The following is a 27,936-nucleotide window of genomic DNA, read 5'->3' as shown; positions in this document are numbered from 1 at the left end:
ATGGCTTCAGAATCAGTGACCATTTTCCTTCTATGCACCATCGTCATAATGGTCATGAAGATCCTAATGAGCTTTTCAAAAAGAAAGATTTATAAATTCCCACCAGGACCAACCCCGCTCCCCATTATTGGTAACATGCATATACTGGATATAAGAAGACAAGACCTCACTCTAATGGAGGTAAAATAATTTTAGTTCTGATGACTAAACACGCTCTGATTTCATAGATGGCCAATTTGTCTCCAATCGCTAACCTTGGAAATATGTTTATACAGTCTTCTTGGCCGATGTCATTAGTGATTTACAAAATAATCATATTCAGTTCCTATTGATGAAATTGAAGTGATGGTTACTAGGTGGATGTTCACCAACTATACATTATGCATTGACCGGGGTATTAGGGCTTCAAACTGATAGTCTGGCTGACACAGAACTTCATTATTATGTATGATGATATTAATGTGTAATATCTTTAGTCTCTCCTGTTCAATTGCTTTGTCTCATAGGTAAAAGTAAAGTCCCCTGGTGCAAGAAGCGAGTTGAGACTGACTCCTAGGGTGACGTCATATTACGATGTTTTCTTGGCAGACTGTTCTTGCCATTGCCTTCCCCAGTCATCTTTACCCCATAGCAAGCTGGGTACTTATTTTACTTACCTTAGAAGGATGAGTTGACCTTGAGCTTGCTACTTGAACCACGTGGGAAATGAACCTGCAACCTTCAGGTCGTGAGCAAAAGCTTAGGACTGCATTCTACTGCCTTAACACTCTGTGCCACACAAGGCTCATGCTTTGTCTCATAGGAGGGTTTTACTGGAGATTGTAGACTGGTGGTACCTGTATAATAAAGGCCCATTTACACGCAACACTTATTGCTCAAAATTTGTTAAAACGGGCAAAAGGGAGTGATAATTATTATGTATAAACGCATGGCCGTTGTGCACTATTCGTCAACTTGTCATTTATCGTTCTTAGGATCAGTGGTGGTCTCAGTGGTAAGACCCTCACCAATCAGCAAGGTTGCCTGTGGATAACTTGTAATTCTGGTACAACCCATTTAAGTATCCCTCCTCTGCACAATGATTATAGAAGAAAACAAAATTATGAGCTATGTCATAATTAGTTGTTTTAAATAGTCTAAATTTATTAAAAATAAAAAATAAAGCAGCTTTGCAAAAAATTTACTTTTTTCTACAACTTTTTATACAGGGTGATTATAATTAAACTAGAGGTGTTCAGAGGTCTTAAGTGAAAAAAACTGTGACCGAACCCAATAAATGTTGGTGTGCATACTCAGTTGGTTATGGGGGTTTAGATTTCTCAAAGAAAATAAAATGACCAAATGTTGCCTGCAGGGGAAGATGTGATGCTGTTGGGGTATAAGATATAGGAGTAGATCACAATAAACGGCTTATGTCCCATTTTCACGGGACGACAGTTGGCTAAATGACTGCATAAGCGCTTAGGCAGTTAGTACTTGTGCTGAGTGTTTAGACAGGCAGAGTTCACTGCTGAATTGCTGGCTTCTCGCTCAACGCTTCACCTTCTATGTGAAGCGCTGAATGGGGATCATTTATACAGAACGAGAATTCCGCGATCAGGCGATGGTTTTTATGCTGACTGAAAGTCAGTGATAACGAATGATGAGCGAATAGTAAACAATCTTTTTGCATTTACATTAGATGATTTTGATTCATTTTCCTTGGTTTGAATGAATTTTGAGCGATAATCATCCCGTGTAAATGGCATCTAAGAACCTTTGATTGTAGTTTGGGACAAGATTATGTTGACTGCATAATGGCTCAGTGATTTGTCATGTTAGATAAACCTGTAGACATGTTTCAATGTGCGCTCCAGTTGTGATCTTGCTGATAAAGTTCAACCAGCAGGACACATTCAAAATCTGAATAACAGAGTGACAGACTCCTTTCCCCAGCTGCGTTATATACACCATACAATTCATGTACAGCGCCACATACTCTCCTAGTGGCAACATTTGGCAACCTTTTTTTTTTTTTGAGAAATCTAAACCCCATACCCCAGAGAGGATACACATCAACGTTAATTGGTTTCTGCCTCATAGAGACCTCAGATCACTTCTAGTTTAATTAAGATCCCCTTGTATACTGCTCCTGTACTGACCTATACATGTGATTGTTCTCAGTAAGAGAAACCAACTAATCTTGTAGATATGATACCTTTTAATGGCTAACAAAAATACGTGTTACAGCGAGCTTTCGGACTTCTCAGGGTCCTTCCTCAGGCATAAGGAAGAAATCTAAAAATGTATTTACTATAACACATGATCACATTGGAGGGCACGAACATGGTGAATTTAATTTTGATATAAATACCAAGAGACAGAGGGTAAGAGGGACCAGACATGTTGGGATTCATAGAATTTAGATAAATACCAGAGTGAGATGACCGTAACAATTAATAATTAGTCCAGTGACAAGGAATGTAAAAGAATGTGAAATCTCTCCTTCAGACCGGCAAGCAAGGCAGATGGAACAATACCTCTGCAGTGCCACTTGTTGGATGGCAGCATTTTTTTCAAATCAATGTATGAGTTTTCACCAAGTCTGTAAAACAATGATTGGGAATAGCAACCCTTTTTGGTGCTCTCCTTGGGGAGAGACAATGCCATCCCCTGACCAACTCACCCGCAGGTGTCTCCACACATCCCCTGGGTGCTCTCCTTAAGGACACCCCTCTTGACCTCCTTCAGACCTTTCATATTCTCCACTGAGAATATAAAAAATGGCCATAAATTTATACTCCCAAATTCTTCTGTGACGCTGTGATTTGAAGTTGACCTTCAGTATGATAACTCTCATCTGTTCTATGCTGTGTCTGTGTAAAATGTTTTGCCACAGGTAATTCCGTCTTTCCCTCTCTAATTGTGTGGCAATGAAATCTCATCCTGGCTCTCAGTTTTTGTCAAATTACCTTATTATAAAGCCCCCCAGGGCATTCCCTGTACAGGATCAGGTACACAACATTAGACATGGAACATGTGAATGTCCCAGTGATCTTATAGTCCTGTTGTGTGTTGGGGATTTGTATCCTGTCTATGGTCAGTTCATGTAAGCAGGTATTGCAGCTTCTTACCTTACAGGGATAGGTTCCTTTTTATGTGTCAGAGGGCAATGCTCTCCTGATTATAAAGTTCCTCAAATTTGCCGGTTGCCTGTAACATAGGATGAGAGGGTCAAGGAATATGGTTTTCAGACAGTCATCTTTGTGTAGGGTATGATGGAGTTTCTTTGCAGTCTTCCTTAGTACCTCTAACTGTGAATTGTAGGTCACTATTAGAGGCACACATCCATTTTTGTCTTTCTCCATGTATTGTAGTAGTTGATTCCTGAGTATCCTGGTGGCTCTGGTGATTTGGTCATCAATTGAGGTGGGATGGTAGCCCTGATTCCAAAATGTCTTTTTGAGATTGTATAAATGTTCTTCTCTGTCTGTTGGGTTGGAGTAGATCCAGTTATATAGATGGCCTGGCTGTAAATGATGTGCTTAGGATGGGAACTGTCCCATCTGAGGTATGTGGGCCGACCAATTGAATTTCGGTATAGTGATGCCTGTATTGAGTTGTATGAAATTTTTATGCTGGTGTCTAAAAAATTGATTTCTGTATACGAGAAGCTTAATGTCAGGTTTATGGTGGAGTGAAATGCATTGAATTTCTCATGGAATTTTATTAGTTCTTGTTCGGTGTTGCTCCAGATGATTATAATGTTATCTATGTAGTAGAAGTAGGTCAATGGTTTGCTGGACCAGGAGGCCAAAAGGTTACTCTCCAGTTTTGCCATGAAAAGGTTGACATATTGCAGTGCCATTTTACTGCCCATGGTGTTTCCAGTGAGTTGCAGGAATATCTCTTTGCCAAAGGAGAAATAATTGTGTGTGAGGATGAATCTTTTGAGTTGTTACACCAATTCAGAGGCAACCCCATTGGCCTCAATGTATGGGATGTTGGAATATAAGGACTCCACATCCATGGTGGCCAGGATGGCCAGGATGGCGCCATCGGGGAGGAGACCTATGGTTGACAGTTTGTTCAGTAGGTCTGTGGTGTCCTGCAAGTAGCTTGTTGTATTCCTCACCAGTTGTTTGAGCACTCCTTCTATTCATCCTGAGATATTTTCAGTGAGGGTTCCCACAACTGAACTAATTATGATGTGATTTAATTAATAGTAATTTTGACTTTAAATTTAGTTAAAAACCCTAGGAGAAAAAAAATACCAAAAATTGAGAAAAATTTGCTACATTTGAAGAGAATTTCGTATTTTGTGGTAAATCCTGACGTCTAGGATTTTTTTCAAATTTTATTTCATTTTTGAACACACATGGAAATTAGTTGAAAATAACTAAACCGCTTTTTAGTCGCAGATCTGTGCAATTGGCCTCCCTGGGTTGCCAGCTTTGTGTAGTTTGGGAAGCATATAGTATACTCCAACCCCAGGGTTCTCCAGTATCAGAGAGGTTTATAGGTGTTTTGATGGTCCATTGGGGATATTTAAAAAAGGGGGTTAGAGAAAATATGGAGTGACTAATACGTAGCATTATTTTCTCTCCTCCTTTAAAAAAAAAAGTTCAATTTGGACAGAAGGAAGAGGGCGAAATATAAAAAGAAGAATGAGGTGAAAAAAAGATAGCGCTTGATTCCACAGACGTTTATGAACGGGCTACAGGCCTTCGCCATCTCAGCAAACGTGAGCTGAGAAAAAGGCCCCAAAAATTGTTCCCCCCGCTTTTTTGCTACATGGATTCATTTGGGGAAGCATATAGGGTGTATGTGGGGCAGATCTGGCGGCGGTATAACTAGCAGTTCAAGCAAGGAAAAGCAGTTCGCCATAGTATCAGATGGAATCTGAATAGTTAGGGGTGATGGCCCTGGTGCGGTACGGGCAGCCCTTTCAGGGGGAGCTGCCTCTTCAGGCTTCGCCAGTGGTGCACAGGCATCTAGCCAATTTGAGCAATCAGCGGGGCACAAACTGGGAGTGTGTTGGCAGTTTAAAGGGTGCCAATGCAAATTTGGGGACAATTGTAGATTTGAACTTCTCTGTTCACAGTGTAATGCAGCATCACATGGGGCAACAAGATGCTTTAAGAGAAAAGGGAGTAGGATAAAAAAAAACTGGTAGAGATCATGTCTTTTTTAAATAGATACCCAGATAGAGAAAAAGCGGAGTTAGTGCTATTAGGTTTCTGGGATGATTTTCACACTTTCTCCCCTGGGACATTTTGCCCCCCTTTTTCTATTTAAAAAAATACGTACAAATGACGATAGGGTGGGGAGCCGTATCGTACTGGTTGGGTAATGCATGTATGGCGGGCTGGGCTGTAGCTAATGTTAACCCCTTTATGGCGTTTTTTTTGTTCACAGCGTTAAATTGAAGAAGGAAACAGACATGACAAAAAAACTTTAAGTAGGCCGGGCCCTGAAAAGGTTTGTGGAGGGGTCCTTGGAGTCGGTTATAAAAATGGTTTTGATGGGGAGGCATGGTTTGGATAGCCATCTTCCCATCCTTTTGTTGATGGTTAGTGTTGGGTCTGTCACCTTTGGGCTTTGACAGGAGCCCTTGCAGAGATAGTGGACTGTCTGGCTTTGAAAAGGCTAATGGGGTCTTCAAATCAGTGGGGGTGCAGCTGAAGGCAATTGAGATATTTCACTTTAAATGTTGAGGTGTCAGATTTTTGGGGATCCAAGGACCTCCCCTTCCTTTTTGTCAGACAGGAAAAGGGAAGGCCAGACAAACAGAGGCCTGTGTCATTTAAATGGTTGGTGTAACTGGGGTGATTGTATGGAAAAACTTGGCAAATGGAGTTTTTTGTAAGGCCTTAATTAGAGTTGGTTTCTTTCAGAAAAAAACAGGGGGTGGTCTATATAGCAAAATGTGAGGCTTAGTGAGGGTCAGTTGGAAGTTTAGATTCGTCTTTCCAAAACGGATCAGGATGAAAGGTCGAAGAATTGTTGTTGGATAAGTTCAAGTGGCAAGGATGGGCCTGTTCAAGTTTTGGGAGGTTAACAGAAAAGTCTCTGGGAAAAGCTCAGGGCCGTTATTGCATCAGGCAGATCGTTCCTTTCATGTCCAGATTCCAATTTACTGCGGTTTTCTGTAAGGCATTGACGAGCCTGCGACTCGAGAGTCCCCTTTTTGGGTTTCATTCTTTTTAGGCAGATGCAGAAAAGAAGCAGCTAGCCAAGGCCTGGATTTGGAGGCGGTAAAAAAGATTGGCAGATGGGAATCCAGGTCCTAAGATCGCATTTATTATAAAGAGTCGGTCATGGGTAAAAGAGGTGGAGGTTAAGTACTGCGGATGGCGGTGGGAACTTATGATAATTGTGTTATATTTTAGCTGTATTTTTCCCCTTTTTCTTCTTTTACAGATTATCGACTGGCCTTAGTGAGGATAATGGGCCATTCATATGTTAATTGGGGTGCGGAGGGGACAGACTTCTGCCCTAATGGAAGACAGTTTGGGTTTTGCTTGGAGCATTGCAGTAATAAAGTGGATAGGGCTGTGAGGGATGGCGTAGTGTAGAATTTTGCCGGATTTCCAACATTTTTTGAGTTTAGATAGGGTTCCAAATATTTTGTGGCTACATGTTGGGGGGAATTATTTAGGTAGTAGGCAGTTTCAGGAGCTATCGCGGGACATTCGTTATTTGTAACGATATTTTACACCTATTAAAGTTATTTCCTGGGTTGATAGTGGTCTGGTTGGAGATTTATGTTGCGTAAGTCGTGGCACAATGCAAGGTCAGTGGAAAGCCTGAACAAGGCTCGGGTAAAGTTAAATAGGGAGACTTTTGCGTTTGTGGTAACAGGAGTCTGGCCGTGCGGCCTTTGGATTTGGAATCTGCACACAGGAATTTTTGAAGGTGTGCATTTGCATGAGGTAGGCATTGACCTTTGGTCATTGTCAATCCAAGAGGGGATTGAGAGAGTGGTGGTTTTGTGGGGTGCAGTGCAGGGTTGAGGCAGTCAAGCCGTGTTTGCTGTGGTGCGTGTGGGAGTCCTTGGAGTTGGTATAAAATTTGGTTGGAAGGGGAGACAGTTGGTGGATAGCCACCTTCCCCCTCTTTGATTAATGGTTGCTGTTGGGTCTGTCACCTTTCGACTCTGACAGGGCATAGTCCTTGCAGATATGGTATTGTATCTAGCCTTATAAAGGTTAGTGGGTCTCTTTCCCCATTTCCACCTATGGTGAGTCAGGTTCACCGTAGTTTCCTGTGTGGGGCTGTCCTTGTCGGGACAATTGCCCCACTTTTAGGCAGGGTTCCCTTACCTTTACCCTTACTTTTTGGTGATCTGTGTCTGGTCTTCAGTGTACGTTCATCACTTTAGCCTTCCATATATTACAATCACGTAGATCGCTGTTCACATGCCCTGCATGAATGTAACATACGTACACTTTAATACAAGTTATATTATTTTTTTTATTGTTTTGATTTTTTTATATAAAAATTGGGAAAACAGGATTTTTTTACATTTAATATTTCTATTTTTAAATAAATGTCTTTAGTAAAGCAGTTTTCCAGGACTTATCTATTGATGAACATGAAGCCCCTGAAAACCCATTTAAGCTTATATTTACGTGTCCATTTTTTAAATCCCCATAGCGGACTTGAACTTACTTTGGTCTCATCATTTACACAGTATACTGCTATACTTTAATATACCCATCATAGATCACAAAGGGGTTAATGAGGTTCCACTAAAGGGGTGTAATAAGTGAAGGCTGGCAGGACATGGTTACTAGTTAGGTATGAACTGAAGGTTACTAGTTAGGTATGAACCAACAAACCACCCCTGAAATCATGGCCACATGACCTGCAGTCTTCTTGGTAAGTCTTATCCCCCCAACCAGCATGACCATTCCAAAAATGGGATTTTGTTTCAAGTGTATTGAGCCATAAATGCCATTGAGGAAAATGTGTATGCTTGCAATGTCATGAATGGGAAAACATATTTTATCCCACTGTGATTAAATATATTTCATTAAACAATAGAATAGTTGAAATAAAGCGTCAATATTGTTTTCCAGCTTGCAAAGAAATATGGTCCGATCTTCACCTTCCATTTTGGCTCTGCAAAAGCAGTCGTTTTTGTTGGGTATGAAGCCAATAAAGAAGCTCTGGTCAATGCACACTATACTTTTGGAGATCGTGGTCCAATCCCTATTGCTGATAACTTTCAGCAAAATCATGGTAATTAACCCCATTAAGTTATTCTAACCTAAAGTCACTCTGTTCTGAGAGTGAATAGGAGTCAATAATGTAAGCCCCAGCATTAGTAACATAGAACCTAAGGCCCTTTTACATGGGACGATTTGTTGAGGCTCCCGCAGGGTTTTGGATGATAATCGTCCCATATAAAAGCATGCTTAAAATCCTGAACGATGCTTGTTCAGTGTAAACAGCAGCCTTCTGTACTGAACGGCCACTGCTTACAGTGAATGGAGAGGGATAGGGGAGAGGGAGGAGAGAAATCTCTTCCAGCCGCGCCGCCTCCCTGCTTGCTGCGCTATGAGTGATCCAGTGATACTCACTCCTGTGTAACAGCACGAGAGCGAGTATACATGAGTGCCCGACACTAGTCCCATGTAAAAGGGCCTTTAGTTTATAAGGCTGAAAAAAGAAGTATGTCCATCCTGTTCACCCTATTAGTGAAAAGGGTTGGTGGAGGCTTTGTGCTATACCATAGAAGCGTAGAGTTGGAAAGGACATTAAGGGTCATCAGGTCCAACCCTCTGCTCCACGCAGGATTCAAGACAGCATCCCAGATAGATGTCTGTCCAGCCTGTGTTTTGAATACTTTCATTGAAGCAGAACTTACCACCTCCTGTGGCAAAATGTTCTACTCATTGATTACCATTACGGTCAAAAAGTTTTTTTTCTAATATCTAATTTGTGTCTCCTCCCTTTCAGTTTCTTCCCATTGCTTCTAGTCCTTCCTTGTGCATCTAAGAATAGGGCTGATCCCTCTGCACTGTGACAGCCCTTCAGATATTTGTAGACAGCTATTAAGTCTCCTCTCAGCCTTCTTGGCTGTACCCCTTGCAGCCCTGTCCTGTGTATAACAAAATATTAAAATGAGTCCTAACAGCTCCTGCATCCGTCAACTACTGTAGAGATAGGAGTAAGATGCATATACCATAGAAGCAATCCATGTTGCTATTATGAGGCCCACAAGAGCTGCCATGAGATGCTGAGGAGGGGTTGGGAAAGGCACTAAGTACTTGTCTGTTCTGTACCAGAATGATAGGATGTGGTGATATGAATTTGTAAGATGGGAATTTAATTTCATAAGACTCACATCTTTGTCAGAGAACCAAGGCATGCAGGGAAAATCTTGGGAACTAGTAAAGCAAAGGCCCCGTTGTGAAGTGTGAAATATGTGTTCTTCTCTTCTAGGAGTGATCTTCTCTAATGGAGAGTTGTGGAAGGTAACACGAAGATTTACTCTTTCTATATTACGAGATCTTGGGATGGGGAAGAGACCAATTGAAGTCAGAATTATCGAGGAGCTACAGTTTCTGTGTGCAGCAATTCAGGCTTATAATGGTGAGTGGCATCAGATACAACAGACCATGGGGCTTTTGGCAGCAGTTTTATACATGACTTTCAAAGTTTTTAGACCCTTGTCCTATATAAGTAAATATAGGTGAATTCTTCTGCAATGGTGATAAACACGATTACTGATCCTAGAATAATAGTTTGGTAGATGCTGACAGTAAATGAACAAAGGTACTAGTTATTGGTAGGACTCAGGGTATTTGATCTTTTTGTGGTGTATGGCCCACAAAATGAGTAATTCTATTTCTCCATATACATTCCAGGTAAACCTTTTGATAAAAAAGTGTTGTATCTTGCTGCTCCTAACATAACCTTTGCGATGTTATTTGGGAGACGGTTTGACTACGATAACCCAACCTTCCAAAGAATGATAACCATCATAGATGAACTTGTTATCAATACTGGTACAGTAGCTGCAAAGGTAAAGTACACCATTAGAGTACCAATGAAAGAAGTGATTGATAAATCATTGATATACAAGATAAAGGCAACAGCACATCCCCATAGCAACAGAAGGGAGACATGGACATACAGCTGTAAATATTTAACATGCATATAAATACTGTTATGTCCAAGCCAGATGCTAGACACATTATCCGAATTAGATGTAGTAGTTATTCTATAAGGAAAAATAAACACTATTTAATAACTCAGAGAACAAAAAGTATGAATAGTGGCACTAAAAAGTGGATGAAAAGGGGGAATCTTACCCTAACCTACTAATATGAGGAGTCTCTACCTAAAAGCGTGACAATTGCCTTTACAAAGACAACCCCACATGTGGAGCCTGGGGCAACCTTGTTTAACCCTAGATGGCGGCGAGGGAGGTGACAGATGTAAATCACAGAAGTCACAGCAGGACAGGGTAACAGATATCACAAAACCTAAATAAAAGAGTGATCACAGCAAATCTATCTGACACAGTGCTGGAACTAGAGCATGTCAACAAGACCAGAACTCCACCAGGCAGCTGAATAACCATCGACCTCTAGGAGGAGGGGCTGGAATACATACAGTTTCATAATGGTTGATTGGCTGGATGGAGAATTCACCTCCAATCAATTCCCATACCAGCAGAGAGCAGTGTCCTTGTTAGTGCTCAGCCCTGAATGACAGGGTCATGGGTCATTGCAGAGATTACATGGGTTGGGACTGATGTCACCCCGGGTTCGACCCGGAGTTGCGGCCGACACACCTTAACACACATCCTATAGCCAGTCAGAGGCTGTGTTCATTCTGAAGGCCAAGCTCCATGCATTTACAATATGAAAAGTGTTAAATCTAATCAGAGCTGTCCTTCAGTAATGGGGTGAAATCCCAAGAAATGGCAGGATTCATGTCATGCAAGAGTGGGGAAAGTAGTACCAGAAGGTTTGGAAAAAGGGGGCATTTATATTACAGTTTAATCATATATTGCTGGTATGATGTTGGTGTGGAATGAAGGTTGGGCACTTATGTACTGGGGGCTCAGTGATACAATGTCACATTGTCATTCACATGCATATTGTATTAGTCTTCGCTCTGTAGAATCCGTACTGATCCAAAGGTTCTATCAGAATATTGTTGATTCAGATGCTCAGCCCAGTCCTGACCAAGATGATTACAATCCACATATGAATGAGACCTTATCGGGGTGAGATCTGATTAACAATACTCTCATAGGTCTAATAGCTGTAACAATGGCACAAACAGGTAATCACCAGTCATGTACACGGTAAAGCACAGTACTGACTCACAGTGCAATGACACGCAAAGTCCTTATGGTTTCATATTACAAAAGATGATAAATCAGCAATGTAGCCAGTTACATGGAGCCTAAAGGTGGTACCTTCTTCATAGACTCATAAGGATCCTGTTGGACTTCAATGAGATTGACCTAAGACTGTATACTAGGATTTTGGGATAATTACCAGGCATTATGGAAGATTAGGATTAGCCAAATTCCTACACATAGTATATTAGTAGCTGTGTGATATTTAACCCACATTACACAAAGTCATAATGTCAGGGTCTCATCTATTATTTTATGTGGTGATATGGATTACAGATACTTGCTCATCATATATACGATTTATTGTCTGTCTTCCTCTTTCAGTACTACAATGTCTTCCCAATACTGAAATATTTCTTGAAAGAACCTGCATTTGCTATAGACAGGGTTAACAAGCTAAATGAAATTTTGAAGGTTCTCTTCAAGGAAGCAAAAGAAGTTAAATCTGAAGCTTCTTTCAGGACGTACACCGAAGCCTTCGTTCAGAAGGAGGAAAGGGTAAAGAGCTTTAATCTGTGTGATTAGTGGTACAGAATATTCTTCATTGTAGAAAAATGTTATTACAGTTTTCAGACACCAGATAGCGCACAGGTTCAATACTGCATGTGGAAATTACTCATGTTGCTGCTGACCACATCTTGTCTTACAGTATTTGACAAAGGTCATAAACTTATATTTACTGTTGTAACTGTGTCTTTACTGTAACTAGCGGGTAACTGCAATGTTTCCCTGTGTCTCTGATGGAGCTTTGCAACCAGAGACACATGATCAGGTTGGATTTTGTTTTGTCATTTTTACAATGGGGGAACATTAAAGTCTCCCTGAAGTGCAGTAATGTTAGTCTGCAGGTGATTCCCTGTTGCTCCAGGCTAAGGCCACTTTCTCATTATTGTCTTTGTCTTCTAGGAAATAGTAGCAGATGAAAAAGAGAAAATCTTTACAGAAAGGAACTTGTTGGCCTCTGCATTTGATATTATGCTTGGCGGGACAGAGACCACATCCACGACGATACAGTGGTGTATCCTGTTCATGATGAAATATCCTCATATACAGAGTAAGTTAAAGGGAATTTATCACCCCGGAACAGCACCATAAACTAAATTATATCGCTTTTCAGGGAGGTGATGGGAGACAGGGGATGTATTTCATATTCGACCACTGCCCTGCTCCTCTGGCATCAAAATATGACTTTCCAGGCCGCTATGCTTGTGCATTCCTATAGAAGTCCGTGGACTTAACAGCATGGGCATAGGTACTTATGAAAAATACATCCCCAGCCTCTGGCACTTCCCTGAACAGCAGCATAATTTAGTTTATGGTGCTCTTCTGAGGTTACAGGCTCTCTTTTAGGCTTTTTTTACACGATCGCATATCGGCCATTCGTTTTCACAGCCGGCCAATATACGCTAAATTGTTAGTAAAAAATCTGGTGAACGGGCACACAAATCAAATGTTTGTGCGCCCATTCATATGGCCTGGTGAGGCCGGCGCAAATGTGCCGACCTCACCAGGCCATCTCCCATTTCCCCTCCCTCCTCATTGCAGCCTCACCTGTCTTTCTCCCCTCTCGTTCTGTGCAATGGGAGGGGACGGGACAGGGCGGAGCCAAGCGCTGGTCTGCCCCGCCTCCTCCTATTGATGGCTATGGGCAAGGGGCGGGGAGAGGGCAGGCACTTAGCTCCCTCCCACCTACGGCCGCTGCCATGGGCTCCCATAGGAGCACGTGCAGGGGCTGGACGTATTCTGGCCAAAACATAGTTCTAGAACTATGTTTTGGGTCAGACATAAAAATGCCCAACGCTATCCAATGCATCAGCACATATCGGCCGGCTGTGAAAATGGCTGGCCGATATGCGCTCATGTGAAAGAAGCCTTAGGATGTTGTGTGTGAATAGTAATAATTCCATCAATTTAGTTTTGTTTTTAAATGCAACAAATAATTTGAAAGTATTTTAATTACCGCGGGTAACCAAAAGGAGATGTCCAGTCCTAATAACTACACATTGTGGGTGCAGCCACTTGTGTGAGTTTATAGCGCTAATGACATTGCAGCCAGTCCATTCATGAAGAGGCAGTTCCATGTTAGAGAAAACGACTCTCTGTAATGGCGAATAAAGGCCCTTTTACACGGGCCGGCAGTCTGTTAAGCGACTGCATGAGTGCTGATGACACCGTTACACCGTCACTCGTGCAGAGCTTTCAAACTGAAAGTACTGCTGGCGGCTCGCTAGCTTCTCATCCGCTTTGTGCTCCCCGCTCAGCGCTTCCTATGGGAAGCGCTGAGGGGGGAGATGTCACACGGGATGAGAAGCCAGCCAGTGCTAATGAGTTTTTTAAGCTGACTGAAAGTCAGCTTAAACAATTGCAAATGACAAGCAAGCGATATTTTCGCTTCACACTGAATGATTATTGCTCACATTCGCTTGTTTAAACAAATTTTGAGCAATAATCGTTGTGTGTAAAAGGACCTTAAGAGTTTGGGGTATAGCCAGCAATGACACCTTATGTTGCAGTACCCGCAGTCATTGCCAAGTCAATAGATGAATAGTGACAAGTCAATGGATGAAAGAAATATCACAATTTATTCTGTACATTTTTGTATTTTCCAGAAAAAGCACAAGATGAAATTGAAAGTGTGATAGGGCTTGAGCGTCCTCCTAGATGGGAAGACCAGACAGTCCTTCCATACTGCTTGGCCGTAGCCCATGAATCTCAACGCTGTGCTAACCTCTTCCAGTATCTCTCACATTCCACACCTGCAGACGTCCATTTCAAAGATTATTTTATACCAAAGGTAATTCTTTATCTAGCAGCGTGCATCACAAAGCATCATAAAAACATCTCTCAAATTGTAAAAAAAAAACACCTAATCTGTACCTTTTTTGAAAGATGAATTCATGAATGGGTGAGTGCTGCCTGAGCGCAGGGACCAATCAGAGGCAGCTCTCAGCTGTCATTCAATGGCTTTACACCCGCCAATGATTGCCCAAGTAATTACTCGAAGAGCGATTATAGATGACTGTCATCCCGTGTAAATACGAGGCCTGACATGGCAAGTTAGCGAGAAAGATTCACTTGTCAGAGTTCCTTTTTAGCTCTAATAACCAAGTGACTATTAGCCCGTGTAAACAGGCAGTCGTTCATGTATAAATGACTGCTCATTTATTCTGAGTGGAGGCGGGTGGCCGGAAGATCTCTAGCGTGTCCCACCTTCATTCAGTCAGATTATCGCTCTTGTGTTAAAGTACAGAAGCGATACCATTGGGATGGCTGTCGGGCACTTAAGCACCCAAGAGTCGTCCCATGTGAAGCCACCCTAAAGGAGCAATCCTCTGCAAAGGGGTTTTACAATCTGATATATTTATGGAGGGAAAAGTAGAGGAAGCAGAAATAAGGAGCTCCAATTTACATGGTCGCCCTCCATCATATAAACGGAGTAAGGAGATGTATATGGCAGTCTGTATTGAATAGAGTGAGCACAGTGGCTACTATATGATAAGTATTGTAACAGTAATTTGTATATAGGCTACCATAAACCCATAAACAGTGACTATCGTGCTGATGGACACTAGACTATTAAATGAATTTCTCCATTTGTGGAAAAAGCTACCTACAGCAATGGCTGACAGTAGAGATGAGCGAGCACCCAAATGCTCGGGTCCTCATTATTTGAGTCGAGCTTTTCGTAAAATTCGAGAGCTCTACTCGAGTAATGAACCCCATTGACTACAATGGGAGACTCGAGCATTTTTGTATGTGGGCCGCCGGATCCAAAGGTTTTTTGGGGGGTCTCTCTCTCTCCCTCTGCTCAACTCTAGCTGACATCCTATTAGAAATGTATTATTTCTGTATATTTGAAAGAATTGTAAAACTTTAGAATGTGTTACACATTTGTCATTATGTTATAGGGAACCTTAATAATTCCACTCTTCTCATCTGTTCTCAATGATGAAACCCAATGGGAGACTCCCAACCAGTTTAACCCCAATCATTTCTTGGATGCTCATGGAAAGTTTGTGAAGAAAGATTCATTCTATGCATTCTCCAAAGGTCAGTTTAAAGTGTAAAGTTTTAAAATGATCTGAAGCTTATTGAAAACATTACCAGGGCTGAGCTTACCATATGGATACAGCACCAGAACCAAGCTTATCACATGGCTAGAGTAATAGAACCAAGCTTACCACATAGAGACAGCGTCAGAACCAAGCTTGAGATATATATATATATATATATATATATATATATATATATATATATAATACACAGAACCAAGCTTGTTATAAAGATCACAGGCCTCTCACTAGCCAAGATCCTACTGCACACTGATGAGGGGCAAAATCGCCGAACCAGCTTTCTGTGCATGGATTCTGGCTTTGTTCTCAATTCCCTATCATTGCTGTTTAACCCCTTAATGACATGGCCTATTTTGGCGTTGAGGACCAAGCGATTTTTTGGTATTTTTCCATCTCCATTTTTCAAAAGCCATAACTTTTTTATTTTTCCGTGGACGCGGCCGTGTAAGGGCTTGTTTTTTGCGTGGCGATCTGTAGTTTTTATCGGTGCCACTTTTGGGTATATAGACAATATCGTAAATTTTTTTTTTTTTTTTTTTAATGATAACAGGGAGAGAAAACGCATCAATTCTGCCATAGATTTTTTTTTTTTTTTTTACAGCGTTAATCATGCAGCATAAATGACACACTAAAATTTTTCTGCGGGTCGGTACGGTAACAACGATACCAAAATTGTTATATTTTTTTTAGGTTTTTACACTTTTTTGCAATAAAACCCCCTTTTTTTGGAAATCTTTTTTTTTTCTCTATAGCTGCATTCAAAGTCCTGTAACTTTTTTATTTTTCTATGTACGGAGCTCTATGAGGGCTTATTTTTTGCGAGACGAGCTGTAGTTTTTATTGGTACCATTTTGGGAAATGTACGGCTTTTTTGATCACTTTTATTGCATTTTTTGTGAGGCAAAATGCTAAATATTAGCATTTTGCCTCTGTTTTTTAGCGGTTTTTTTTACGCTTTTTGTCGTACAAAATAAAAAGCATGTTCAACTTTTTGTACACGTCGTTACGGACGCGTCAATACCCAATATGTGGGGTTTTAGTTTTTTTTCCCTTTTTTTATGCTAATATTAGAAAAAGCATAAAAAAGGGGTTTTTTACATTTTTTTTTTTACATTTTTATTTTTTTTACACTTTTCTTTTCTTTTTTTTAATACTATTTGAGTCCCTCTGAGGGACTTACATCACTGTGCCTATGATCGCTGTCATAAGGCATGGCAGAGCTACTGCTCTGCCATGCCTTATCGCTTGTACAGCGATAATAGGCACAGGCAATACAGGACGCCAGTGTCTGGCGTCCTGTTGCCATGGTGACAGGCCGGGCTCTCGCGATAACATCGCGAGTTCCGGCCGGAGACACACAGGGATCGCGATCCCTCTGTGAACTTTTTCCCTGCCGCGATCTACTTAGATCGCGGCAGGGAAGGGGTTAACAGCGGCGGGCGCATCTCCGATGCCCCCCCGCTGTTGGAGCGGGACGCCGGCTGTGACTGACAGCCGGCTCCCGCTGCGGGATAGCGCGGGATCACATGTGATCCCGTGCTATCTCCAGGACGTACCAGGTACGTCATGTTGCGGGAAGTACCAGGCTGCCATGACGTACCAGGTACGTCCAGGAGCGGGAAGGGGTTAAAGGGTCAAGCACTGATTTGAAGGAATGCTGCCATCCAATAGGTGGCGCTGCATAGGTATTATTTCATCTTCCTTATAAGAATATTTGTTTTTTATTCTGCCATATATAGTGCTGTGCAAAGTGTTCCACTGAAAGTAATGACATATTTATGGTGTTCTCTAAAATGTATATAGCAGCTTGTCACGCAAAATGCTCCAAAACTATCCCATATGGTTTTTCATATAAAACTACACCTTCAAAATATGTACACATTGCCCTGGTGCTCACCTGCCTCTCCCTCTTCTGAATGCAGCTGCAGCCTGTACTCTCTTCTACATGCTGCAGCATTATCTGGGATTCTCTCTCCTCATTCCTCATTTCCCTCAGCTCTCCTGCTGTCCTCTGGTGCTTCCATCCATGCCTGACAGTCCTGTGTTCCTCATGTTGAAGTAACCCTTTAAATTTGTATCTGGTAATAAGGTTACTGAGATCTGAATTCTCTCATATGTCCAAATTAATTAACAACGATCATCAGTCAAAGAACAAGAGACATCAACTGTGTGAAGCTTTCCAAAGAGCCTGACCCAAGTATTTCTTATCTACACTACTTGTCCTGTTTAGGGGAATTCAGTCTATAATTATCCCTTTAAGTGAATCTTCAATTTTCAACATTATATACTTTTTGGTCCAAAAGTCTATGCTGATTCATTTCTTAACCCCTTAGTGATGAAACCTGTTTGCGCCTTACTGATGGAACCAAAATTTGGAAATCTGACGTGTCACTTTAACATAGAATAACTCCGTAAAGGTTTTGCATATCCAAGTGATTCTGACATTGTTTTTTTGCCACATATTGTACTTCATTTAGGCGGTAAAAATAGACCAATAGAATTTATGCATATTTATTAGAAGTGCCAAAATTGGCAAATTTTGAAAAAATTATCATTTTTTTTCACATTTTCAATTGCAATATCTCAAATATGTGCAAACATACTGTACAAATTTTTGATAAGATATATTTCCATCTGTTTACGTTATTCTGGGTGCACATTTGAAAAACTTTCGCTGTTTAACCATTTACGGGACATACAAATTTAACATTGATTATCAACATATTAAGGAACACTGTTTTCCTGCACCAAGCTAAGATTGCAAAGGCTCATAGGTGTCAGAATGATAGATACCCCCACAAATTACCCCATTAAAAAAACTACACCCCTTAATGTATTCACTGAGGGGGGTCAGGAGTATTTTTACCGCACAATTTTTTTCAGGAAATAATGCAATTTAAAGGAGACAAAATAAAATTTCATATTTTTGCAAATACATCATTTTAAAAGCAGTTTTTTTTTCTATAGCGCACATGAAAATGAGGATTTACACCCAAAACGGATAACCCCTGCTTGTTCTGTGTTCAGAGACATACCCATTGTGGCCCTAATCTTATGTCCATATGCACAACGGGGCCCAAAATGAAAGGAGCAGCCAGTGGTTTTCAGAACAGATAATTTGCTTGAAGTCATTTTAGGCTCTATTGCCCACTTGTAGAGCTCTGTAGTGGCCAAAATGATAGAGAAGCCCCACAAATGACCCCATTTTGAGACCCCATTTTGAAAACTAGACCCCTAACAAATTAATGCAGAGGTCTTTTATAATCAATTTGTTCTTTATTGATTTTGTAATTTTTTTTTTTCCCTTTAGAAAGGGTACAAATAAAACATACATACATTGCTTTCGCACGTCTGTACATATCGTTGAAAACAAACTGTTTATGTTAAACAAGAATTGAGTAACTTACTCTTTGTCTAGAGTCTTTGTACTTTCCATAGTTTTAACTTGAACGAAGAGCAGGTTAATTAAGCAATAAAGTAAGAATTAGTTCTGCTGGGAACAAAATTACATTTATCATTGTACATTGCATCCTATATATTAAACCAGTAATAAACAACAGGCTAACAATAAGGTGGGGAGGGGGGAAGAAGAGAAGGAGAGGAGGGAAGGAAAGAAAGGGAGGAAGCTGTGGCAATATTATGTCCATTATCAAGCTTCAGCTGCTACGCCAATTAGATTTGTATACCGTTCAGGTAGCAATATGGTATGGAGGGGGAGGAGGGGGGGGGGAGAGGGAGACAGGGAAGGAGAGAGGGGTAGGTAGGGGGAACTGCTTTGAAACTATTATTTCAATAATCGTACATTGGCTATAAGGACAAGTGGATTTGTACCCAGGGATTCCATTTGTTTTGATATTTTGCGAATTCTCCATTTTTTAGGGCATATAGTTTCTCATATGTGTTGTGGTCAGTTAGGGTCTGCAATAGTTCCGGGATGGTGGGGACATTGGCTGCTCTCCACCTCCTTGAGATCAAGAGCTTGGCCGCCAGGAGGATATGGCCCAGTAATTTTTTCGTAGGATAAGGAATACATTTGTTGTTCAGTAATAGAATAGCTAATTCAGGGGATCTGGGAATGGACACCTTCGAGATTCTTCCCATGAGAGAGAAGACCCCATCCCAGAAATGTGAGAGCTTTGGGCACTCCCAGAATATATGGAGAATACTACCCCTGTGGCCACATTGTCTCCAGCATCTGTCGTCAGATTTTGCGAACGCTCTCGCCAAAACCATTGGGGTGAGGTACCATCTAGTCATAACTTTAGTATGAACCTCTAAGATATTCGCATTGGTAGATGCACTGTTTGCCCACCCGAAGGCAGACAGCCATTCTTCTGGAGAGAATTTCCCCCCCAAATCTCTCTCCCAGTTGAGAATATGTGCTCGCTTTACTCCACCCATGTCACCCGAGAGTCTGTCATAACAGGCTCTCACTTGGGATCGAGACACCGGGTAGGGGTCGTTCATGGTATCCAGTAGGTCACCCGACACTCTCACTTTTTCTATTTTAATAGAGTTCAAAACGGACCTTATTTGGAGATATCTGAAGGCCTCTCTCGGGGGCAGACCATATCTCACACTCAGATCTTGAAACGAGACCAGCTTGTCCTTTATTACTATGTCGTCTATGTGTATGATACCGTTTTTAATCCAACTCTCCAAATGGAGATTGGGGACAAGGTATTCTAGTGTGGAAATGGGGATATCCTCCACCTTTTTCCTCTCACAGCGGTTAGTGTTTTGGGCCAGCCATGTCCATGAGTCTAATGAAGCTTGCATTATAGGGGAAATAGATTGGGGTTTGTATAGTGGGAGCACCGGAGAAGAGAGAGAGGCCAGCAGGGAAGCCAAGAGAAGAGAGCGGATAGGCCTTCCCTCATTCATCTGAGTCTCGATTTGCAGCCAACTTGGGCCTGTTTTTGTTTTCAACCAATGTCTTGATTGGTTAATATTGGATGCCTGTAAGTATGACCACAGGTTCGGGACACCCAAACCTCCCTGTCTTCTTTTGAGGAATAAAATGGAGGCAGCAATTCTCGGTCTCTTGCCCCCCCATATGAAGTCCGAGAGCTGCTTCTGGAGTTTTGCTACCATCAACCTAGGAATCGGGAGAGTGACTGTGCGGAATATATATAAAATTTTGGGGAGAATTAGCATTTTATAAAGTGTAACTCTTCCCATCCATGAGGGTTCTTTCTTCGTTAAAGCTTCTAATTCTATTTGGAGGTTGGCCAACAAGGGCAAGAGGTTTGTTGGGACCATGTTGGTTAGGGGACTACATAGTTTGATTCCGAGGTACGGGATATCCTTAACTCCCCACCTAAAGGGGAACTCTTCCTGGATGCTGAGTTTTAGAGATTTGTCCAAATTGATAGGGAGAATTTGGGATTTGTCTATATTTAATTTATAGTAAGATACTTTACTAAACTCTTGAATGATTTTGTATGTTTCCCTTAAAGATGAGATAGGGTCTGTAAGCAGAAGTAGGACGTCGTCCGCAAAAAGACTTATTTTGTGTTGTCTAGTGCCCGCCGATATTCCCCTGACTCTTTCATTAATTCTAATCGCCTCTGCCAAGGGCTCCATAACGAGCGTAAACAGGAGAGGGGATAGGGGGCAACCCTGACGGGTGCCATTAGTTATTTGAAAGGGTTTTGATATAATCCCATCCACTAAGACCCGCGCTGAAGGAGAGCTATATAGGGCTCGAATGGCCTCAAGAATGTTCCCCCCAAAGCCGAACTTTTCTAGCGTGGCGAAGGCGAATCCCCAATGAAGCCTATCAAAGGCTTTTTCAGCATCTAAAGCCAGTAAGACAGTTGGGGTATGATCCGCCTCCGCCACTGCCATGAGGTTCAGGACCCTCCTAGTGCCATCCGACGCCTGCCTTCCCTTTGTGAACCCCACCTGGTCCCCGTGCACTATCTGAGGGAGAATCTTTAACAGGCGCTGGGTTAAAATTTTTGAATATATTTTTGTATCGCTATTTAGCAGAGAGATGGGCCGGAAGTTCGCGGGTGAGTTCGGAGATTTCCCCTGCTTAGGGATTGTGACTATATTTGCGTTCAGCATTTCTTTCGGGAGATTACCTGTAGCTATTGCTTTGTTAAATGTATCAGCCAAACAAGGCGCCAGGTCCGGGGCAAAATCTTTATAATATTCATTAGAGAATCCATCCGGACCCGGGGCCTTGTGGGCCTTTAGGGACTTAATTGTATTATGGATTTCCAAACAAGAGACAGGGGAATTTAGCAACTCCAGGTGGTCCTCTGTGATAGTGGGAAGATCAATCCCTCCTAAGAAGTTGTTAATTTGTTGGATGTCTGGCTGGGGAGTGGAGGCGTCTTTATTTAAGTTATACAGGTTGGAATAGAAAATGCTGAATTCGTCAGCTATAGCCTGAGGATGGGTTATTTTAGTATTTGATCCATCTTGCTTGACTAGGAATGGGATTTTAGTTGGCGCCTGACGTTGTTTTATTATCCTAGCCATCAGTCTGGAGGGTTTGTTGTAGGATGTATAGTAATTCATCTTTGAGAAATTCATGGTTTTAACGTAATCACCAATCAGCTCCTGGCGGAGCTCACGGCGAAGAGACATCAGTTCTCTGTGTAGAATGATTGAGGGGGATAACCGAATGTTTTGCTCCACGTTCGTAATTTTCGCAAGGATGTTATTTATTTGGAGATGCTTCATTTTTTTGTGATGCGAGCTTATTTTAATTAAAATTCCTCTCAAGTAGGCCTTGTGGGCACACCAGGTGGAGAAGACATCCACTTCCGGGTTGCTGTTTAATGAGAAGTACTCAGTTAGTGCTTCTTTAATGAATTTTTTGTGCTCCGGAAGTCTCATGAGGGGAACATTAATTCTCCAACTCCCAAGGGACGGGGGGGCCCGTGACGTTTCCAATGTGAGAAAGACGGGAGAGTGGTCCGACCAAGTGGTCACACCCACGTCCGCGCTCTTTACTACTGGAAGGGTCCATTTATCCACCAGAAATAGATCAATCCTCGAAAAGGATCTGTGGCGAGGGGAGTAATATGTGTACTCTCTGGAAGTGGAGTTAAGGCATCTATAGGAGTCAAAGAGCGCTTGTTTGTGTAACCAAGGTGAGAGCACCTGAGCCGTCCTTGTGGTTGGGTTGGAAGAGTCAAGCTGTCTGTCAGGCACAATATTAAAGTCCCCACATACAATGAGTCTGCCCTTCTGGGCTTTGCGAATTTTTTTTGAGATCTTATTTAAGAAGGAAATTTGTGAGGAGTTTGGGGCGTAAACGTTGACTAGTGTTAATGGAGTATTATTAAAATTGCCCACTATTATTATGAATCTACCTTTGGGGTCTAGTATTACTTCTGTAAGTGTGAAGTCCACCGTATCCTTAATGGCTATTATTGTCCCCGCTCTCTTCTCCTTGGCGCAGGAAATAAACATTCCCGGAAATTTTTTATGGGAGAATGAGGGATGCTTTCCGAGGGCAAAGTGTGACTCTTGAAGGCACAAAATGTCTGTTTTATCTCGGAGCGCATCCCTCCAAACCGCCGACCTCTTGAAGGGGGAGTTAAGCCCTTTCACATTTAATGAGCATATTTTTAACGCCATCATGTCAGAGATAAATACGCGGTGGAATCCTGGACACATACACAATTATTGACTCTTATTTCTTCAGAGAGGGAGAGGCAAACATAAACATTCAAAACATAATTGTCTGGCCTTAGACAAGAAATAGCAGGGCCAGAAAACATTTCTTTTCTAGAAATAGTAAACATATGACTGTCAAGAAAAGAAAAAAGAAAGAAAAATCTTTCACTTCTGACAGTTGAGGAATAATCTCGCAGGAGTAAGATCCTGCAAAAGAGTGGGGGGTAATAAAAGTTCACCCAACGAATGAGGAAGTTCAACCTCCAATTTGTGGAGAGGTATGTAACTCAGCGGGGTGAGCGGGATTGTGAGCTTTCTTCTTCCATCGGTTCACGGGACCGCTGGTTGGGATCTTTATTGTGGGCGCCCTCGGCAATATGGAGGCCCCAAGCGGAAAGAGCTTTTTCACCTTCTTCCGGCTTGTTAAAGATATGAGTGATGCCTTCTCTATGAAGGATAAGCTTAGTGGGGAAACCCCATTTGTATGGCATTTTTTCTCTCCTTAGTGTTGTGGTGACGCGGGAAAATGATTTTCTAGCTTGAATGGTGGTAGCGGATAAGTCCACAAATAGTTTAATGTCTGAAAACTGTGGAGGAAGGTCATGCATGTTGCGAGAAGCAAACATGAGTGCCTCTTTGACATGGAAGTAATGTATTCGCGCTATAACATCGCGCGGGACATTTTCGTGAAGGAATTTCGGTTTCTGTAAACGATGCGCTCTATCAATGACTAGCTCTTGACTAGGAGTAGAGGGCAGGAGCTTTTTTATTAACTGCATCAAAAAGTCCTTCAGCTCTGCTGGACCGACCTTCTCAGGAATGCCCCTGAACTTAACATTATTGCGGCGATTGCGATCCTCCAGATCCGCCATCTTTATTTTGATCTGATCCACTTCCTCCTCCAGGGCATAATGGGCGTCTATTAACGTATTGTGGGAGTTGGTCAATTCACTCATTTTATCTTCTATGCGGGACGTTCTCTCCTCTATTGCATTTATGGAAGAGGTGAATGTAGATGAGAACGTATGTAAGTCCTCCCTCATAGTGGTTCTTAGGGCCAGCATCATCTCCTTTATAAAAACCTCGGATGCGGGTTGATCTATTGTGGGGACCATGTCCAGCAATTCTGTGTTTTTAAATGTAGGCATTATAGTGATAACTTCCTCCTCCATCCTTGGTCTCCTCTTTTCAGGACTTGCAGATGGGGAGGAATTATCTCCTGAGGGTGACATGTGGCTGGGCGCCATTTTGGCTGGGGGAGAGGTGCTGCATGTGGTGGGTGCTGAATTGTCACTCACCGCTCCCAGGTCTAGATGCCGGCGGGTGTCCCTCCGGGAGGATGCAGGGCCCTCCGGCGATGTCTCCTGTCTCTGTGGAGGCGCTGGAGCGGAGCTGCGGAGATCCTTCATAGAGGAGAGGCGCGCTGCCGACGGGGTCTTCCTGCCGCTGCGGACGGAGAAAAAGTCCGCTACCGGGACCGGGGAAGCTTTCGTGGTCCTCCGCCTGGTCATGGCTGCTTACTGGAGGTAACGGAGTAACTCCGGGGGAGAAGTAGCGCCCGCTGAAGCTGTGGTAGTCGCTTAGGAGGTTGAAGGAGAGCGGAGCTCACAGAATGGCGACCGTCACTTTCCTCGGTTAGGCCACGCCCCCCCATGCAGAGGTCTTTTGAATGAATCTAAGCAAAACAGAAGGAAAAAAATTAAGATTTTTCATTTTTTTAAAATTGTGTAATTTTAACAGGCTTTTTTGTACAGCACACACACGAATCAGATAGCGCTGATCACACTACCGGGAAAGACTCCCCACAGCCCCCCATGACAGCTCCATGTGATCGGCTAACTCCAGTAACCGACAGCATGTAGCTGTCACGTCCACAGCCCACGTGGCTTTAATCCTCAAGGTAGGCATGTTTTTACGTCCCTGAGGATTAAAGCCCACTTAGCTAGGATGTAAAAAGGCAATGGAGCTGTCACTTAGGGGTTAATATACTTTAATACCATTAGAGCTCTTTTTCTCTGATACAGAGGTCCAAATCCCCTACACTGACATGGAATTAAAAGATCTAATTATAGTTGAGTGCACCTACCACTAGGGGGAGGCTTACTATATACACTTATTACATGGATAATACAACAGTATACAATTCAATAATAAAACAGTATACAACTCCCTTAGGCCAATCACATATATGCGTTCAGATAAAGGGTGCTCGAAACTGCAGCAATTTACCACGATTTTGAGCGGCCATTTTTAAACACGAGGCACGGAGTTTGACAGCACTTTTTAATGTACCCCATCATTGTGATAGGTGATCAGTTGCAAAAAGCCGCAAAAACACAGAAAAATACAACAGATAGCGCTTGAAAATCATTACGTTAGAAACACCACGTTCGAGCGCAGGTCTGCAAAGCCCCATTGAAATCAATGGGAACAATGTACAGTGATCAGTGCGGCATCCCGTCCTAATCGGAAAAAGTACCTGGTGTGAGAGCGGCCTAAGTGGCGGAGCCAGCTCTGTTGTGTTTCCTTAGTAATGATTTACAGACCCTGATTGGTATCTTCATGTCTATACAGGGCGCAGAGTGTGTGCAGGAGAGAGCCTCGCCAGAATGGAGCTATTTCTTTTCATCACTGGACTGCTGCAGAAGTTCACATTCACACCGCCTCCAGGAGTGAGCACAGATGACTTGGACATCACTCCGGAAGTGGTCTTCACCATGAGACCCAAGAGCTACAAAGTTTGTGCAACTCCCAGGCAGTAGGCGGTGTATAGCATTGTGAATATATTCCACTTGTATTTGAGCCTTTAAGATGCCCCCATCCAGTAGTGGGCATAAAGGCTACATGGACCTCATTGCTCCACCACGGGGCACTTACTAAACTGATCCTTTCTAATATTTGCTTTTAACAATTTAAGCTCCATCTCTGTAAAATGTACTGTATTTTTCTGACTATAATATAAAGTTTTCGGCAAGATAAAATCTTGCTAAAAAAGCTTCTGCTCTTTGTCGTCCAGAAGCAGGGGCTTCTGATGGATCTCGAGACTCCTGACTGCTGCCATAATGGTCCGACAGTGCGGTGATCGTCCATCATGAGAACTTTGCAGCCATACATACAGTCGGTGTACAATCCTCCCTCTCCATGCCATGACAAATACCCCATTTCCTTCCGTGGTCATAGCCATGTGGGAGGTAGTGAGCATAGTAGCCACTGTGACAGGAGCTGCAACTCCTACTCCCATCGACTCAACCCCACAGTTCAAGCACGCCGCATAAGTGTATCTGCATGCACATTTGCGTTGTGTATTTGCATGATGGGCATTGCAATTTTGTATGTGTTTGCATATTTTATGCAAAAAAAACACGCAAGCGTGCTCTCCTTGATTTCAATAGGCAATTAAGTTTAATTAGCTTAATAAATGCCATTTTTGTGCGTAATCCGCACAAAAATAGAACAAGCAGTGTTAATTACTTACACCCAATGGGATGTGCAGTACATATAAATAACCTTATTGACACGTATTCAATATAACCTTATCAGCACAGGTACAATATAAAGCTTTTAAACACTCATGTTTGTTACCCAGATTGAAAATACTTGAAGTAAACTCTTGTTATTAATTTGTTCAACAAAATGTTATTGATTTTAGAAAGGTCAAAGCATATTAATCATGACTTTCGACATTACATTCATGTATTTAGTCAGGGGGTTAGAAAGTTGAGCGAAAGCAAATAATTACATATTTAATAATACTTCTTACAGAGTAAAATAAAATCACATTGAAAATTCTGTTCCTTTATTAGAAAAACCTCTAGTTAAATAAAATAGAATCAGCATAAGGGCTCCTTTCCACTGGCGATAGCGATATCGCTGCGAGAAAATCGCAATCTTAAAATCGCATCGCAACGCTGCAAAATCGCAAGCTTTTGCGTTGCGATGCGAGAATCTGTTTTGCCATTGCACTGTATGGGCGACAGAAAAATGCAAATTGCTGAAACAATCCCCCTGCTGCATCGCTGCTGCATCGCAGCTTGCCCTTAAACATCGCTAGTGGAAAGGTTGTCATAGAACAACATGTGAGGGACTTTCTTGCGAGAGATCGCACTATCGCATCGCACTGAAAACGTGGAAAGGAGCCCTAAGTAGACCAGGCAGTAACAAAAGTAACATTTAGGGCGCTTTCACACGACAGTTTTTTGTGAGCCAAAACCAGGAGCGGGTCCAAAATACGGATGACATGCAAATCTCTCCATTATACTTTCTCTCCACTCCTGGTTTTGGCTCACAAAATACTGAACATAAAAACTGTTGTGTGAAAGCGCCCTTAGGGAAAGACAAATATAATTGGGGAAATACATAAGAGGAAGATCATGGCATGAAGAGAGTTGGGCTGTGCTTGTAGCTTGCCAAATCGGTGCACCTGTGTTGGCAAGGTCAAGTGATCTTTTCTGTTGATTAGCTCCGTCAAAAGATCTGTTGGGGGAGTAGAGGATATGCTTGATGGTAAGCTAGATTGCCCTGGGAGGGTCCAAGATCTGGCTGTTGGCTTCCATAGACACATATTGAGTGAGAATTGGTACCAAGATGACCAGGTTTTTTCATATACCGTTTCACGATCTGAGAGGATAGCTGCCAGTTTCTCATTGACCATAATCTATGACAATTTTGTCTTTACTAAATCAATGCTAACTGAGATTTACCTCCAGGAGCGAGCGAAGCTAGGAAACAATAGGATATCCATTTGAGTGTGTTTGGGGATGTTAGCAATACATTTGTCAAGTAAAGCTTCCCAGGACGATTTTTGTAACAATATATTGGTAATGAAATATATAACAGTGTATACCTAAATTCAGAACCTGC

General features: G+C 42.1%; 1 protein-coding gene across 1 annotated transcript; it reads left to right on the top strand.

The window, feature by feature from the left end:
• Positions 1-25,989, top strand: LOC136577581 (cytochrome P450 2W1-like). The gene is made up of 9 exons (XM_066577508.1): positions 1-180; positions 8,064-8,226; positions 9,433-9,582; positions 9,858-10,015; positions 11,690-11,863; positions 12,272-12,419; positions 13,975-14,159; positions 15,274-15,415; positions 25,651-25,989. Exons 1-9 carry the CDS (start codon positions 1-3, stop codon positions 25,836-25,838), a joined length of 1,488 nt encoding a protein of 495 aa, XP_066433605.1. The 3' UTR covers positions 25,839-25,989.
• Positions 25,990-27,936: the final 1,947 nt, after the last annotated feature.

This window comes from Eleutherodactylus coqui, chromosome 8, assembly GCF_035609145.1.
Source record: "Eleutherodactylus coqui strain aEleCoq1 chromosome 8, aEleCoq1.hap1, whole genome shotgun sequence".
NCBI classification, from domain to species: Eukaryota; Metazoa; Chordata; class Amphibia; order Anura; family Eleutherodactylidae; genus Eleutherodactylus; species Eleutherodactylus coqui.
This window is presented reverse-complemented; position numbering and strand designations above follow the sequence as displayed.